Source organism: Saccopteryx leptura, chromosome 8 (genome assembly GCF_036850995.1).
Source record: "Saccopteryx leptura isolate mSacLep1 chromosome 8, mSacLep1_pri_phased_curated, whole genome shotgun sequence".
In the NCBI taxonomy this organism is placed as follows: domain Eukaryota; kingdom Metazoa; phylum Chordata; class Mammalia; order Chiroptera; family Emballonuridae; genus Saccopteryx; species Saccopteryx leptura.
Genome location: NC_089510.1, coordinates 54,157,459 through 54,175,241, shown reverse-complemented (window position 1 = coordinate 54,175,241; position 17,783 = coordinate 54,157,459). Strand labels below are relative to the sequence as shown.

At 45.2% G+C, this 17,783-nt stretch overlaps 1 protein-coding gene across 9 annotated transcripts in view; it reads right to left on the bottom strand.

The window, feature by feature from the left end:
• LOC136379841 (kalirin-like) overlaps positions 1–17,783 on the bottom strand; it is a 231,801-nt gene that overhangs the window by 7,070 nt on the left and 206,948 nt on the right. For all 9 annotated transcript variants that reach the window (XM_066347443.1, XM_066347446.1, XM_066347444.1 and 6 more), the window contains 6 exons: positions 15,711–15,832; positions 14,709–14,840; positions 13,050–13,214; positions 11,029–11,107; positions 2,829–3,029; positions 477–615 (listed from right to left, as the gene is read on the bottom strand). In XM_066347443.1, coding sequence (XP_066203540.1) covers positions 477–615; positions 2,829–3,029; positions 11,029–11,107; positions 13,050–13,214; positions 14,709–14,840; positions 15,711–15,832 — 838 coding nt within the window. The remainder of the gene's footprint in view (positions 1–476; positions 616–2,828; positions 3,030–11,028; positions 11,108–13,049; positions 13,215–14,708; positions 14,841–15,710; positions 15,833–17,783) is intronic.

Below are 17,783 nucleotides of genomic sequence, written 5' to 3'. Positions count from 1 at the left end.
GATAAAGCCTATTGTGTATGGGACAGTCCCTCTGCAACGTGCATAGGAGGCTTCAAACTAAGCTAAACGGAGTTTGGGTGGTATTTCAAAGAAGTCATTTGACATTGAAAAGCATGTCTTCTTAACTACCCCTTATTTATGCAGTGAATCAAGGAAAGAAGAAATTACTCATTTTGGAGATCAGGTGCTTTTTTTGAGCACCATGGAAATGTTGACATTTATTTGCTTCCTTCTACAAAGTTAGACAGAGGACACAGCTCGCCTACCTTCTCTGATGCCAAATGTCAATGTGTCATTGCGTTCTCATTAAGTCACGAATAACACAGTTACATTGTGTGACAACCTAGTTCCTGTTTCATATTCATAAGGATTCTAATCTAAGTGAATCAAATGAATTAAAGTGTATATCCTTCAAGGGTAATGACTGGCAGGCTGGACCTCGTAGTGTCCCTGCAAGGGTTACTACTTCTCATTACCTTTATGTCCAAATGTGCGACCCTGCAGTTGTGAAGGTACTGGAGGGCTTCCATGATGTCCCGGATGTAAAAAGCTACTTTTTCTTCCATCAGCTCATCATGATTCATAAGGTAGTCTAAGAGCCGGCCATCATCCATCCTGAAAGTAGGGAGGAAAAGGCAAAGGAACTGTGTTTGTAAAGAAACAGAAAAATAACACACATACAAATCTGTAAGATCTTTCCTCCTCCCGATTATAAAGACCAACGTTTTAATATGGCATATTTTAGTTAGAGCCCTAAGTTAGTATAATGTTCAGAGCTAAAATAAATAATCAAAATTACAAATGTGGTTTGCTTCAGGGAAGAAATTTGTATAACTTTGTTAAAGACATACTCTATTTCATTAATGTTTAAATTTGCTCACAGCAAGAAAGATCTAATTCACAGGTCCTCTGAGAGGTTAGGTTGCAAAACAGAGAAAGTCTTCAGATAGAGAGAAAGAGAGTTATCTCAGTAATTAACGGGAAGCAGCCTCACAAATGTCTTGTAAACTGCTTTCCTCAAGCTTTAGTTGGGGAAAAACAGAAAGTAGGCAAAGTTTGTCCTTGGCATTCTTGACGCCTTTTTGAATCCTTTGCCTTTTAGCAACGTTCCAACCTTAAAAACTATGACTAAAAAAAGGTAGAAGGAGCCATTCAGGCCCTGATTTGAATCCCAACAAACAGGTTAGGCTCTGACAGGCTATTTGTTAAGTCCAAAGTGACAAACTAGCCTGACCAGGTGGTGATGCAGTGGATAGAGTGTTGACCTGGGTCGCTGAGGACTCAGGTTCAAAACAGCAAGGTCACCAGCTTGAGCACAGGCTCACTGGCTTGAGCGCAGGGTCACTGGCTTGAGCCTGGGATCACAGACATGACCCCATGGTTGCTGGCTTATTGTCCAAGGTCACTGCCTTGATCAAGGGGTCACTGGCTTGACTGGAGCCCCCCCCACCCTGATCAAGGCACATATGAGAAGGCAATCAATGAACAACTAAGGTGTCACAACTACAAATTGATGTTTCTTATCTCTCTCCTTTCCTGTCTGTCTGTCTCTCTACAAACAAAAAAACAAAACAAAAAAAGTGACAAAATACTGGCTAATACACAGCTGTATAACAATCACAAGAGAATTACAAATACAGTATGGAGTTTGTCTCCTGTTTCTTTTCAACCAACTTAAAAACTTAGCTTAACATGTTTGATTTAGGGCTTTCTTTTTTTCATCATAAGTAAATTTATGATAAGTTACTTCTTCAAAGAAACACCCCCATACACATATAGCTAAACCAGTGATTTTTTTAACCTTTTTCATCTCATGGCACACATAAACTAGTTACTAAAATTCTGCAGCACACCAAAAAGATTTTCTTTTACTGATCTGACCAGAGAATAGATATAATTTTGATGTATTCACACCAGATGGCTATTGTTGTATTGGCTATTGTCATTTCTTAAATTTGACAATCTAAGGGATAAAAGGTCAATGCCCCAATCAGTCAGGTGTAGCATGTTTTAAAAATTCATGCGGCACATTGGTTAAACATCGCAGAGCTAGACTAACAAGCACACGTGAGTGAGACTAAGCCGACATTGAAAATCTGTACAGGAAGGTGCTTCTCTACCGAGTGGAGGTTCTGTGGAGCCACACGCAGCATGGGTCTCAGGTGCGAATGTCTGTCTTCTCCCCAGGCCCAAGGTCTCATGCACAACAATCTGTAACATTTCTATGAGGGCTCAGTATTTCTGAAAATACTTTCCTTCGTCTCTATAAAATCTCTCTAAACCACAGAGCATGTTCGCTGTTCTTAGCTTGGGGCAGCGGTGAGGTGACTGTGGCCATACTGCTTTATTTGATGTATTCTGGGGCCCAGTGTTTGGTTGCCTGAGTCCCTAGCAAATCCGAATGAGCGGGTTGCTCTGAATATAAGGTTCCACCCTGAAAGGAACGTTTTGGACGGTGGGCTAGGGATGCGACGACCATGCAGGATGCACAAACCCCCCTCTTTCATGTCGACTCCACTCCTGTCAATAAGCCTGTCGTCAATAAGCTTTTCCTAAACTGCCCAGCTCAAGAGACCATAAAAGAAAGAAAATGAGAACTGAAGTGAGGAGATGTGGGTTCAAGTCCCACCTTTTCCAATTCCTAGTTTAAGAAGCTTCCTTATCCTTCGTTTTCTCATCTGTAAATGGGAATAACAGTTTTGTGACAGGGAGGGCAGAGTGCACATGACACACAGCACTCTGTAAACTATACGGCATTGTATTGGAGACACTGCCAGTGAGTGACCCACACAGCTGGGCACCGCCTGAGAGCTGACACCTGCACTCACAGTTCCAGGATGAGGATGTAGGATGTGGGAGACTCGTAGGTGTCGTGGAGAGTGATGTACTGTGGGTGCTGCAGGTGCTGCAGCAGGGCGGCCTCGTGGGCAGCCTGCTCTTTCTTCTTCATTTTTTTGCTGACAAACTTCACAGCGACGTCTTTGCGGGTAGCTTTGTGGATGCACTTCTTTACAATGGAGAAACGGCCCCTGGAAAACGAACGGGAGAAAGCATTTTGTCAAGGTGCACTAATCATCTGGGTGTTATTTTATTTAAGGATGTGTGGCGTTTTCTCTGAAGTGGTCAGACAATCACATTTTATTAGGAATTCTAGTCTCCTGTGCCATAGCCCCACCGCGCTTATCCGCGGAATAAGTTCTCAGACCCTCAGTCGGTACTGAGCCCACAGATAGTACTGCACTCTGGGTACGCTATGCTTTTTCCTATACATAAATACTCTGTCGCTTAAAGGAAGCACTCTATGGCTTCTCTTTGGCACATCTGAATTGCCAGCACCACTACTCTTTCACTTTGGGGACATTATCAAGTGAAATAAGGGTGACTTGCCGTCCAGAGTTGATCTGATAACTGAGATGGCTAGTAAGTGACCATGAGCAGGCAATGTACACAGCGTGCAGATGCTGAACGAAGGGAGGACTCACGTCCCAGGTGGTACAGAGGGGGATTGGGTGAGATCCCATCAAGCTACTTAAAACAGCATACAATTTAAAACTTATACATTGTTTATTTCTATAATTTTCTATTTGATAGTTTTAATTTTTTTTTAATTTTTAAAATTTTTTTATTTATTCATTTTAGAAAGAGAGAGAGGAGAGAGAGAGACAGAGAGAGAGAGAAGGGGGGGAGGAGCAGGAAGCATCAACTCCCATATGTGCCTTGACCAGGCAAGCCCAGGGTTTTGAACCGGCGACCTCAGCATTTCCAGGTCGACGCTTTATCCACTGCGCCACCACAGATCAGGCTATTTGATAGTTTTAGACCACGGTTGACCATGGGTAACTTATGGAAAGTGAAACCATGGATAAAAGGGAATTACTGTGTTTTTAATTATAATGTTATCATTCAGAAACACCATTTTTTCTACCTTAGCATGGTAGGATTCTTTGAGATGAAAAGAAAAAACAACTAACTAATAGCATTTTTTTAGTATCTTTCTCTGTCATTTTGAACACCAACCACAGGTTTAGTTTTCTAAACAGAGTATATTTCTATCAAACACAACAATAACAATAGTAACAATGCTAATGAAAGAGGAATTCTACTTACAGTAATTTCAAAACATTTTTTAAACAAGCAATTTAAAACTTTATATTCATTATCTTTTTATTATAGAAAATTTCTAATATACACAAGGAGAGAGAATACTCTAACAGATGTCCTCGGCAACTAGCGGCCAGCTTCAATAATTATCAACATTTGGCCAACCTTATTTCCTCTATTTCTTTCCTGCCTTTTGTTTTTTAAGTTTTAAACAAAATCCAGATACGCTATATCACTTATTAATACTGCAATTTGCATCTCTAATTGACAGGGACCTTTAACAAGTATATAACCACCATTCCATTTTTACATCTAATAAAATGAACCGCACCTAAGATAAACAACATGTTCCCAGACCCAGCTGTAGCCCTATGGAAGGTAGTAAAGTGAAATGGGCTTCTCAGCAATGGAAGCAGAAAAGGGAGCGGCAGAGAGGGGAGAAGCCAGGGCCACCAGGCCTGTCCATGAGGTGCCCTGACCCATGAACCAGAGGATTGGAGCTCTGAAGAGCAGTTCATTCCTGGAGCAGAAATGGACACTTTAGACACTATGGCCGTGACTACAATTGTCCAGCTGACTCCTTGACCTGTCTCTGTGCTCACCAAGCAACTTTCTAGTAATTTTTTTTTTGCCATAGATTTTCTCCCCCAAAAGATAATGTGCTGATCAATAAAACAAGTATCCAGCAAATATTAATACTATATACCAGACATCGTTCTTGGCATAGTGAACAAGTATTTGGTCAAATGAGAAATTCTATTTTGCATCACAAATTAATAAATTGTGATTCTGGTTTGTAACAGCACTCTTGTGAGTTTATTATAAGTCTAAGTCAGTTTTTCCAGAGGACTTTTTTATAAGATTTTATTTATTGATTTTAGAGAGAAGGGAAAGAGAGAGAGAGAGAGAGAGAGAGAAGGGGACAGAGAAGCAGGAAGCATCAACTTGTAGTAATTGCTTCTCACATGTGCCTTGACCTGGGTAAGCCCGGGATTTCAAACCTGGCGACCTCAGCATTCCAGTTGATGCTTTATCCACTGCGCCACCACAGGCCAGGACAGAGGACTTTGAATGCTAAGGATAGATCTCTTAAACTTAGTCGCCATGTTAAAGTACTGCTCCCTTAATTTTTATTTGTGCTTATCAGTAATGCATTGCCATGGTTTAGCAAGTCATTTAGATTTACAAGGTTTGTTATTAAACACAATAGTATTAAAAACAATACCTTTTCTTTCCCTAAAGACAGTTTAATATATTTTAGCTGTCACTTAGGTTTGTACTTCTATGGCTCTAAATATAGTGTGTCTGTGTGACTGCTTCTTGATTTTTTCTCCCCAGTTTTAGTTATCTGTTGACATCCACTATGAAAGGTGAGATTTTAGTCTCTTTCCTCCTATTTCCACCACACAGTCACATTTCCCATCCTGTCTCCCAACAGAATTATATTGTCATCAATATTTAGTGTTTACATCCTGGGAACTATGTCAGTGCTATTCACAACTGAATCTCTAGTCAGCTATGAATATGTTTCCTTTTTTGTGGCAGAATGCGTTCTTCATTTCTGACAAAGAGTGCATGGGAAATAATTTGAGATATGCACACCTTAAATGTGCTTACTCTATCTATGTACTTGATTGCTAGTTTCACTGAGTATAATTCTAGATGGAAATAATTCATTTACAATTTTGAAGAAATTATTCTATTGCTGTCAAACTTCTGGTGTAATTGATGATGTTAACTGTCAGTGTCCAAAGCATTATAACTCCTAATCCTTTGTATATATCCCTGATAAAAAACGTCTAGCTGTCTCCTCACTGAGAATTTACCCATATTCTTTGGCTCTCGTGGGCCCCTTTTAGTGGTTCTTCTGGCCATAAAGACAGGATTCCCTCAGAATTTTAGCTTCCCTCCTCATCAGACAGTTCTTCTGCCTGATGCCCTGGGGGCAAAGCAGTGAGAGAAAGAAGGGGGCGCAAGGAAACTTCCTGCTCTCTGCAGCTCCAAGGTGCCCCTTCTCCCTGTCTTTCGGCCAGAAAGATGGGTTTCTTTGGAGCACTTCCGGTTTGTGCATTGCGCAGTGTTCCTGATTTGGCCCACCCTTGGTCAAAGATGGGAGGTAAAGGGGAAAAGAACAGAAAACTCAGAGCTACTGTCCTTTTCCTTTGTCAAGTTCTGACATATTTTCTCAGTTTGTTTTCAGAATTTCAAACAGTTGCTTTTTATATCTTTCCAGAGATTCTGGTAGAAATCAGTTGGACAGAAAAGCTACCATGGGCTCACTGCATCTTGGCTGGTATCAGAAGTTGACTCGTTTTAAAAATTGGGGATTAAAATGCTGTTTGAAAGTTCTGAGTGTGGATACGAGAGCGGGGGTCCTTGGCGCCCAGCATGCGTGGAGGCTCATAACCCCGGTCTGGAGTGGGCTCTGCGGCCCGCAGCTGTGCTGGTGTCCCTGCGAACAGAGGCGCTCACTGCCCCCAGAGAACGAACTCGCGCCTTTTCCTGGGTGAGGGACAATCACACTGAAGCTGGGGAGCAGATTTGGACCACAACCTTTTCTCACATGGAGCCTAGCCAATCCTTCCAACTTCAGCATCCTTGTTACACCAACTCCGCAGGTCCCAGGAGCTGCCAGGACCTGAGCCTTTGGGGAATTCCACTGTAAGTAGTAATGGCTCCCACTGGACCCTGTGGCTGACTTGGACTTGAGTTTTCTCAGGTTTCCCACTCTTCGAACCTGTTTTTCTGCTTCTAATAGTTTATTGTTGTCTCTTCTAATGTCCTCATTCTTATGCGCCTGCTTTAAAACATTCTTTTTCAATAGATTTAGTGAAGTCCTAGAAGGGAGTGAAAATAGATGCCATCCTGACCTGGAGGCGCGTACTGCTCCCCTTTTGGATCCTTGGGAGTCAGCATTCCCAAGCGCAACTCTCTGGTTTCCTTAAACTGCCCTGGTGCCTAATAGATAGTTTATTTCTGGTTAGTATGGCGTGTTCAGGTGCTCTTTGCTTCTATATATGAGCTATAGGAGTAACAATATTTCTTTTTGCACCATAGTTTTTATAAATTCACTTACCAGGGAGCTATTTTTTTTTTTCTGAAGCTGGAAACAGGGAGGCAGTCAGACTCCCGCATGCACCCGACCAGGATCCACCAGGCATGCCCACTAGGGGGCAATGCTCTGCCCATCTGGGGCTTTGCTCTGTTGCAACCAGGGCCATTCTAGCGCCTGAGGCAGAGGCCATGGAGCCATCCTCAGCGCTCGGACCAACTTTGCTCCAATGGAGCCTTAGCTACGGGAGGGGAAGAGAGAGACAGAGAAGAAGGAGAGGGGGAGGGATGGAGAAGCAGATGGGCGCTTCTCCTGTGTGCCCTGGCCAGGAATTGAACCCGGGACTCCTGCACGCCAGGCCGACACTCTACCACTGAACCAACCGGCCAGGGCCCAGAGAGCTATTTTTAACAGGATAGTCATATATGCTTAGAATTTTGGATTGAAGTGTGATGGAGTAAGCTGGCTGATTTCCGTGGCCCCTGGCAGATATCTTTCCTGTGTCTCCTATAAATATCTACATGTTTTATATTCATTCTTTTTTTTTTTTTTTTTCATTTTTCTGAAGCTGGAAACAGGGAGAGACAGTCAGACAGACTCCCGCATGCGCCCGACCGGGATCCACCCAGCATGCCCACCAGGGGCGACGCTCTGCCCACCAGGGGGCGATGCTCTGCCCATCCTGGGCGTCGCCATGTTGCGACCAGAGCCACTCTAGCGCCTGAGGCAGAGGCCACAGAGCCATCCCCAGTGCCCGGGCCACCCCTGCTCCAATGGAGCCTTGGCTGCGGGAGGGGAAGAGAGAGAGAGGAAAGCGCGGCGGAGGGGTGGAGAAGCAAATGGGCGCTTCTCCTGTGTGCCCTGGCCGGGAATCGAACCCGGGTCCTCCGCACTCTAGTATTTTCATTCTTAATATATAGCATGTTTAAAGGGTCTTCTGAGAATATGAGGACTATATTAGGGAGAGAGGAAAAGTTTCATGTTGTTCACTTTAGTTGTTCATTGATTGCTTCTCGTATGTGCCTTGACCAGGAACTCAAGCAGAGCCAGTAATCCATTGCTCAAGCCAGTGACCCTGGGCTCAAGCCAGCAACCTTGGGTGTTAAGCCAGTGACCTTTGGGCTCAAGCCAGCGACTTTGGGATTACATTGATGATCCCACACTCAAGCCAATGAGCCCACACTCAAGCCAGTGACCTCAGGGTTTTGGACCAGGGGCCTCAGTGTCCTGGGTCAACACTCTATTTACTATGCCACCAGTGGTCAAGGTACAAATTTATGTTTTGAGGAATTAACTGGAACATCCAGGAAATGGAACTAGTTTGACCAGCTCATGATTAGGGTCATATCTAGCTTCACAAATGTCAATATCATGGAGCAAACTAGATTTTAATCATTACAGCTGATGTTGGACAGAAATTGCCATGATGCAAAACAACATAGGATAGTTATCAAGCATAGGCTTAGAGTCAGGTAGTTCAGCGTTTGAATACTGGCTCTGCATTACTAGTTGTGGGACCTTGAGGCAGTTACTTACTCACCCTGAGACTGAGTTTCCATTTACTGGAAATCTACTCAAACAGTATATCACAGTGTTGTAAGGTTAGATTTAGTAACTTTTGTATAATACCTATACAGTATCTGGAACACTATAGATCCTCAATAAGCAGCAGCAGAAGCATCACCACCACTATCACCACCACCACATAGATTTCTATTGGCCCTTTGTCTACACAGAGAAGATAGGAAAGTAGGGCTAAAGTTGTTTTTTGGTGAAGATTACTATAAGGAAAGGTAGTGATTTACATTGTGACTACTGCCTAAAAAATGGGAATCACATTTTGGCTCTTTCCACGACCTCTGTCACAACCACCCTACTTAAGAAATTTTATACTTCACTGAGAGATGTCATTCAGAGGTGGAGAAGATGCTAGTGGCCCATTGTTAGAGGGTGCTGTTTTATTTATACATCCAATGTGGGTGGGTGGGTGACTCTGAAGATCCACTACCCACATAGTCTCACTTAGACCACCTGAAGACGAATGCATGCACAGGGACAACCACCCTTTTTATTCCTTTCCATCAACTATTTTAAAGAATAGGTGATATTTTTTTTCATTATTCTGTTAAAAGTCATACTTTTATCATTTTTTTTTTTTACAGAGACAGAGAGAGTCAGAGAGAGGGACAGATAGGGACAGACAGACAGGAACGGAGAGAGATGAGAAGCATCAATTATCAGTTTTTCGTTGCGACACTTTAGTTGTTCATTGATTGCTTTCTCATATGTGCCTTGACCATGGGCCTTCGGCAGACCGAGTAACCCCTTGCTCGAGCCAGCGACCTTGGTTCTAAGCTGGTGAGCTTTTGCTCAAACCAGATGAGCCCGTGCTCAAGCTGGTGACCTCGGGATCTCGAACCTGGGTCTTCCGAATCCCAGTTCAACGCTCTATCCACTGCGCCACCGCCTGGTCAGGCTCCTTTTTGTTTTTGAGGACACACTTTTCTAACCAGAAAGTGAAAGAGGTGTGTGTTTGGGGGGTGGGTTGGGTAGGAGGGATTGGAATAGAAATATCCACAAAACAATGGGTTTGACATAAGGCAACCCATAGAGACCTGTACCCAACAGTTAATGATTATACATTCTTCTCCAGAACATACTGAACTTTTAACAAAAATTGACCACATACTGGACTACTCATTAAGTAATTCCCAGTGAAAATCAAAGAATCAGTATCATATAGAGAAAATACTTTAACCAGTATACAATAAGTTAGAATCGGTAACAAGAAGGTAATTTTTAAAATCTCATACATTTAGAAATTTTAAAACATTTCTATTACAATTGGATCAAAGTAAGAAAATTATAGGTGAAGGAAAAATACTTAGTACTGAATGATAGTGAAAATGTCATCAAACCTGACCAGGAGGTGGTACAGTGAATAGAGCGTTGGCCTGGGATGCAGAGGACTCAGGTTCAAAACCCTGGGTCTCTTGCTTGAGCACAGGCTCACCAGCTTGAGTGCAGGATCATAGATATGACCCTATGGTTGCTGGCTTAAGCCCAAAGATTGCTGGCTTGAAATTCAAGGTTGTTGGCTTGAAGCCCAAGCTCTCTGGCTTAAGTAAGGGAACACTCACTTGGCTGTATATCCCCCGGTCAAGGCACAGATGAGAAAGCAATCAATGAACAACTAAGGAGCCGCAACAAAGAATTGATGCTTGTCATCTCTCTCCCTTCCTGTCTGTCCCTGTCTGTCCTTCGCTTTGTCTCTCTCAAAGAAAAAGAAAAAAGAAAAAAAGTTATTAAGTCAGGAGATGTACCTAAAATTGTACTTTGAAGAAAAGATTGAGCCTTAAATTCTTATATTAGAAGACAGGTGAGAGTTGATGAGTGAAGCCTCCAACTTAAGAAGTAAAAGAAAAGGCTTGACTAGGCGGTGGCACAGTGGATAGAGCATTGACCTAGCCACATCATTATCATCATCAAAACCCAAGGTTGCCAGCTTGAGCATAGGCTCACCAGCTTGAGCAGAGGGTTGCTGGTTTGAGCAAGGGCTCAGTCAGAGCCCTGTGGTCAAGGCACATATGAGAAAGCAGTCAATGAACGACTAAGATGCCGCAACGAAGAATTGATGCTTCTCATATCTCTCCCTTCCTGTCTGTCTGTCCCTATCTGTCCCGCTGTCTCTCTCACTAAAAAAAAAATAAAATAAAAAAATAAATTTAAAAAAAGAACAATAGAAAATACACATAAGTGTTCTAATTTTTTCTTACTATAGACAGAATGCACTTAGTAAAAGAAATAACCAGCAAAAGCAAGTTATTATTCTGATGTAATGTTGTGAATGAAGAAATAGAAAACCGGGTTATTACCTTCCGATTTCATTCAGCTCAGTATAAGCTGAATCAAAATTTTCCTTCCAAGAAATGGTGGCGCCATCAGCAGCAGCATCTTTGGAAGAGAGAGAATCCATTTATGATTTTGAGGAAGTCACATAAGAATAACAAAAAGGTTACCCGAAGAACTCCAGCATCATCCCAAGCAACTCTCAGGACTAAATATGGAGTCTAACTCGGTGGGAAAATGCCACAATTCTCTGGAATGTTCTTTTTAAAAATATCATCCAAGGGGACACTGACATGACACTCTCTCCCTGTGCCACCTACGTCAACACAGGGAGACTCAGGGACGATCCAGGATGGAACTTCTGGGTATCTTAAAAATACACTTGTTAGAAAAAAAATTAAAAGGGAGAGAGAAAAGCACGCGGAAGGCCTAGAAAAGCCAGTGAGAACCGGCAGAGGGCCAGGGGGGAGTTACAAGGCCAGGCAAGGACGGAGGAAAGGAATGTGCTCAACAGTCTAAATCTGCTCTCTCTCGCCCCACTGTTCTTCGGCGTTCATGAGCTTATCCCGTGTGTTAAGCTTGATTTAGCTTAACCCCAAACGCATGCCTGAGTAGACTCCCTGCAGCATTACCTTATATGATGTGTTAATTCCCTGGCAACGACTTACACACACGCAAGCATGCACACTGCTATCTGTTTGTGTATCCCTGGGGACCAGGGCTCACAAGAAGCAAATGTGAGCAGTGGTCATCCCTGGGCAGGGTTTAGTCAGTGGCCTGGAAGGAGAGGACCAAGCCAGCGACACAGCTCTTCGGACCGCGGTCACCTCAGGTGACCCAGAGCACAGCCCAGCTGAGGCTGAAGGCGCCGATCCACCTTGAAAGCTGAGGAGACGGAGACCAAGGCCAGGGTCTCCCCGCGAGTCACAGGCCCACCGGAGCAAAGCCACTGGGAGGGGGCTGAGCCAGTGGGGACAGGGCTGGGCGCATTTCCGGTTTCAGCTGGGGGCAGGCTGTACTCTAAGACCCTAGGAGCTTTCTGGAGCCCCTCTTTAGACTCTGGGATTCCCTTAACCCAAAAAGACATAGACCTGTTCCCTTTTAAGGACAGAAACCTCCTCTCTCTACCCCGACCTGCAGTCCACTCCCCTGTACTGCCAAAACCTGGCTTCCCCGAAGATTTCTTTAGGCCACTGGTCGGCAAACTCATTAGTCAACAGAGCCAATATCAACAGTACAACAATTGAAATTTCTTTTGAGAGCCAAATGTTTTAAATTTAAACTATATAAGTAGGTATGTTTCTTATCGAGGTAGCGCCTGCGCGTGGTATTTTGTGGAAGAGCCACACTCAAGGGGCCAAAGAGCCGCATGTGGCTCGCAAGCTGTGGTTTGCTGACCACTGCCCTAGGCTAACAAGTTTCCTCTTTCAAAACGTCCTCGGGACGGAGGTGGCTTGGTGAGAGAGTGAAGAGGTGGGCAAAATAGGAGCCTCGTTTGTAAAAGACTCATACGTACTTAGTTATATGTGTATCTTAGTTAATTACCCGGCAGATCCACAGTGAGAAAAGATACTCTGGGAAGGTAGGGGGTGGGAAATGATCAAATCCTGCAGCCAGGATGCTTTTCCCTCCCCATTGTAGTTAGCGAGTGGAGGTGTCCCTCATGCTGTGAGGCACACCTACGCCTGGCAGGGGCCCCCAGGGGAGAGGCGGGTTCGGTGTTCCTGTCTGAGAAGAGGGGCAGAGAGCACCCATGTGACTCACGACGTCTGCCTGCCCCTCTCTGCTCCTACAGACACACACGGGCCCAGGGACCTGGCAGGCCCAGGGTAAACATGGGTGTCAGATTTAACTGAAACCGCCCTCTATGGAAACACTCTTCACCATGGCCTCTGAAATGTTACTGACTGAAGTCACTGAGCAAATCCAGGCCACCTGCTGCCCAGAGGCTGACGTGCCGATGAACTGACCGTGCTGGGGAGGGTGTGGCAGCCGGCCAGGCGCCTGGTCTCCTCCGACTGCGGTCCTGGGCACAGCTGGGACTCACCGTATTCGGGAAGCCGCACGAACTCCGAGGGCTCGCTGGGAAGGCTGATGCCCCAGGGGTTGCTGGCGCTGACTCTGAACTGATAAGGGCTCCCTGGACTGAGGTCTTCAATGACGAGGTACGTGTCCAGGGTCGAAGCTACCGACTGCTGCCAGGCCTGGGAACCTAGCGCGTCATCCCCGAGGAGAGAGAAAGGGAAAAGCTAGAGGGACGTTGTTTCCAAGGCCTTCAACAGACAAAGGAGGGGAAGTGGACACACTCCCTTCCAGGGACGGCTGTGGTCACCACGTCTGGCTCTGAAAGCCCGCGGGCCAACTGTGGCAGATGTGGGTTTACTCTCCTGAGGACGGAGCCTGCTGCCAGGGGTGAGGGGCAGCTGGCCCGCAGACTCCCCTCGTTTCAGGTGTGCTTGTGAGAGTGAACAGATACACAGGTCACACGCAAGTTACAGAAACACACGGGGCAAACTTTCACAGGCCAGAAACCATCAAGTAATAACAAGAAATGAGCAAATAGGCATTTGGAAATTGAAATAAAATAGCAAGGAACATGCACTGTGCTCTACATTGAAGTACCATGGAAAGCATCCTCACATAATTCTCTCATCCTGCCTTCCCACTTAAATCCACAGACATGACTTACACACAAGTACGCACACTGCTATCTATTTGTGTCGTCTCCGGGGACCAAGGCTCACAAGTGCTCTGAGGTCAGGAGCACTCAACTCACTTTACAGATGAAGAAATCAAGACTCACAGAGATTAAATAATTTCCCCAAGACAATGGAATAATGCTGAGGTGAATAAGAATTCTGTGAAATGTGCCCGTCAGCTCAGCATCAATCCCTTTGTGCTGAGCTGGGAGACAGAAGGGTGAACAGCCCGAGAAAGGTGCAGGGGTAAACAGCGCGTGCGTCACAGGGGAGGAGAGTGGAAGTAATAATAGGGTAACGGCCAGTAGAGTAAAACACATGGTTTTGGTGCTGGGTGCAATCTTTTCAATTCCATTGTGTAATTCATCATGTGGTTCAGAGATGTGTTGTTATTAACAATCAGCTACCTGGTAGTTTATTTTAGCTGTTTCTTCTTGATACGTAGGTGTCAGGCTCAGCTGTTTACAACTGCTAAAGAAATGTATGCACTTAGAATGTAAATGTAACAAATTTAAAAACTGAATAATTTGTTTAAAAGTTACTATATATATACATACGTGTGTGTGTGTGTGTGTGTGTGTGTGTGTAGTGATCTCTAAATTTTATCTGGAGTGGGGGTGAAGTAAAACTCTGCTCCTGTTCCCCTACCTGTTATTCTGGGAGAAATATCATGAATTAGCAAACCAGAGACCCGGATTCTAACTCTAGCCTTGTGCATTTCAACTGTCTTTAGCTTTGGCTTCCTCGTCTGTAGAACGGGCCTGAGATCTCCATCTGGGTGACTGGGCTGGTGAAGTAGGCAAGTGCACATGAAGGCATGTTGAAACCTGCTATGAGTCATTGTTTTGTCAGAACTACTACGGGCTGTTTGAGCTCCGAGAAGGTGCTGTAATCTCGTGCCTACGCCTTTGTGCTGCGCTGGAAGACACCAGAAGGAACGGAGACCAACAGCGCTGTGACTCTGAGGCCCTCTTTACAAGGAAGAGAAGGCAGAACAGATAGCGCACCTTCCTCTCTGTACTCCACGGTGTAACCGGAAATGGTGCAGTTTCCCGTGCTGGATGGGGGCAGCCAGCGGAGAATCACGGAGGTGCAGCTTCTCTCCTGGGCAATGGGGCGGTTAGGGGCTGCCGGAACACCTGTGGGGACAGAAACCACAGTCAGGTGCTATTTCTGCAGGACTTCGCATTTTATACCAACATTGAACATCACCTAGGAAACTACCCAACCTGCATCTCAAATTTTCCTATGACCTTCTCCATCAAGCGGCACATCTTTCTCCAGGTCTGAGGGAGACCTGGGAGATACACCTGCTGTCAGAAGTTCTCCCTTGGACCAAATACCGCAAACGGGAGAGAGAGCTGGGCCAGGAGATGTAGAGAGGCCACAGGCAGCTCTTAGCAAAACTCTGTTCTCTTCTCGCTTGCTAAAACTTCACTTTGAAATTTCACAGAACTCCCCCTGCCCCAGGTCTCAGGGAGCCCTTGTAATGTCCACAGAAGATGTTTGACTAACACAGATTTAAAGAGACAAAAGGAGAACGGTGGCTGCCACAGGCTGGGGGCAGCGAGGGACGGGGACTTATTTAATGGGTACAGAATTTCAGTTTTGCAAGATAAAATGAGTTCTGGAGATCGGCTGCACAGCAATGTGAACATGCTTCACACGACTGAATGGTACACTTAAAATTGGTTAAGATGGTAACTTTTATGTTATGTGTATCTTATGAAACTAAAAGCAAATATTTTTTTAAAAAAGTATAGTCTTGGCTGGGCTCAGTTGGTCAGTGTCATTCCCAATACTCCAAGGTTGCAGGTTCAATCCCTGGTCAGAGCACATAGAAAATCAACAATGAGAGCATAAATAAGTGGAACAACAAAACAATGTTTCTCTTTCTCTCTCTCTCTCTCTCTCTCTCTCTCTCTCTCTCTCTCTCTCTCCCCTTCCTATCACTATAAAATCAGTTTCTTAAAAGAGTATGGAAAGTGTTTGGCTGGAAGAGCCCCCACCTTGCACTTTCACCGTGGCCGACGTGGACGTGGTCCCGTGGTCATTCGTCGCTATGCAGGTGTAAATCCCGCTGTCCTGGGGCATCAGGTTGCAGATCTTCAGGGTGATTTCTCCAGAATCACTAGAGACACCGAAAGGATGCCGTCACACTCCAGTTCTGAGACAGCTGAGCAGTGACGGGGTCGGCCCCTGTTGAGCCACGCTGGCTCCGTGGGTCCCAGCTCTGTCACCCGCCTGGGTGCCCCCCCTGCCTGTCCACATCCTCAGTCCCCTGTGGGGGCAAACTCTCGCAATGCCTGACTCTCAGGTTTGTTGTATAAGGGGCATAGGGATAGAAGAAGAGTGAAGTGAGATAAAGAATTGAGCATGGTCCTCTACGAGGACAGATCTACAGTGTCACTCATATTATCACCGCCAGCAACTTGCTTCTAAAACACTTTCAGTCTCACAGATCAGTAATGAATGGTACAGAAAAAGTGGAAAGACTAAAGAATCAAAAATGTTCAAGTATTTCAAATTCTACATGTGGGACCCTCAGAATAACAAAGTACATTAAATAAAGGGCCAATTCCTCCACTAAACCATCCCTTTCCCAGCAGTCCCAGCCTGGGCTCCAGGACCCCCCCTGGAAGAACTGCCCTGAAAGGGTTCAATGCAGAGAGCACAGTCAGCGCCACTCTCCCCACTGGTTGTGACACCACATGGTGACTGTCGGGATCTTCCAAGCGCTGATTTGCACACTAACCTCCCTGGGTCCTCTGAGATTTTTAGAACCGGGACAGAGAGGCAACATCGTTTTACACATGCAACTATTAATAAATATTAAGGTAAAAGACGAAAGCGTCTTGATCCTAGGTGTTCCGTCCACAAATGTTTCTCAAGCATTTAGAGCTTGTTACTTCTTGTCCTCTGTGAGCAGTAGTCCACAATAAAGTTTATAATTAGGAGCAATAAATATTAACAGGATGATTGGGAGGCAGTCACCCAGGGTTTGTTAAATACTGTTTTTGTGTAGAAGCATGCTGTGGCTGTATTCTCTGTTTTCTATTGCACATATTGGACTGGGTCATTTTTTTTTTAATTGAGTGAGAGGAGGGGAGGAAGAGACAGACTCCTGCATGTGCCCTGACCAGAATCCACTAGGCAAGCCCCCTAGGGAACAATGCTCTGCCCATCAGGGGCGTTGATGAATTGCTCAGCAACCAAGCTTTTCTTAGCACCTGAGGTGAGGCCATGGAGCCATCCTCAGTGCCTGTGTTCAACTCGCTCCAATGGAGCCAAGGCTGCAGGAGGGGAAGAAAGAGAAAGAGAGAGAGAGAGGTGAGAGGGAGAGGGGTGGAGAAGCAGATGGGCGTTTCTCTTGTGTGCCCTGGCCAGGAATCGAACCCAGGACATTCATACGCTGGGCCAACGCTCTACCAGTGAGCCAACTGGCCAGGACCAGTGGGTCATTTTATGTATTTGACAAGAAAATTGTTCTCGGGTCAATGGAAGAATAAAATATACCACTGTTTCACAGAATCCTGAGGGGCACAGAGAACACTGGGATGTCTAGACGTGAGGACCACTAACCTCCCACAGCCTTCCTCACTTCTCCTAACACAGAGCTTCTCTCGAGAATCCTTAGGGAATAATAGGGCTAATGTAAGCCAGGGACTGTCAAAGCTCTTCAAAAGTATGATTCGGCCTTAACCTGAGAGATGAAAAGTTTGTGTTTTTCTTTATGTGCTTAATGTGGTCTAGAATGCAGCCTTTCTAAACCATTCTTTTTGATCCCTGTATGTCTGCATAATGCTGAGCAACAGGTGGATATGTGCTGGTCATGACCCAGGTGTTCCTCGGGCCAAGGCTGTGCCTAAAGCTCACAGGCCTGAGTACACACTGTGAGAGCTGTGAGTACACACTGTGAGAGCTCTGAGTACACTCTGTGAGAGCTCTGTGTACACACGGTGAGAGCTCTGAGTACACACTGTGAGAGCTCTGAGTACATACGGTGAGAGCTGTGAGTACACACTGTGAGAGCTCTGAGTACACACGGTGAGAACTCTGAGTACACACTGTGAGAGCTCTGA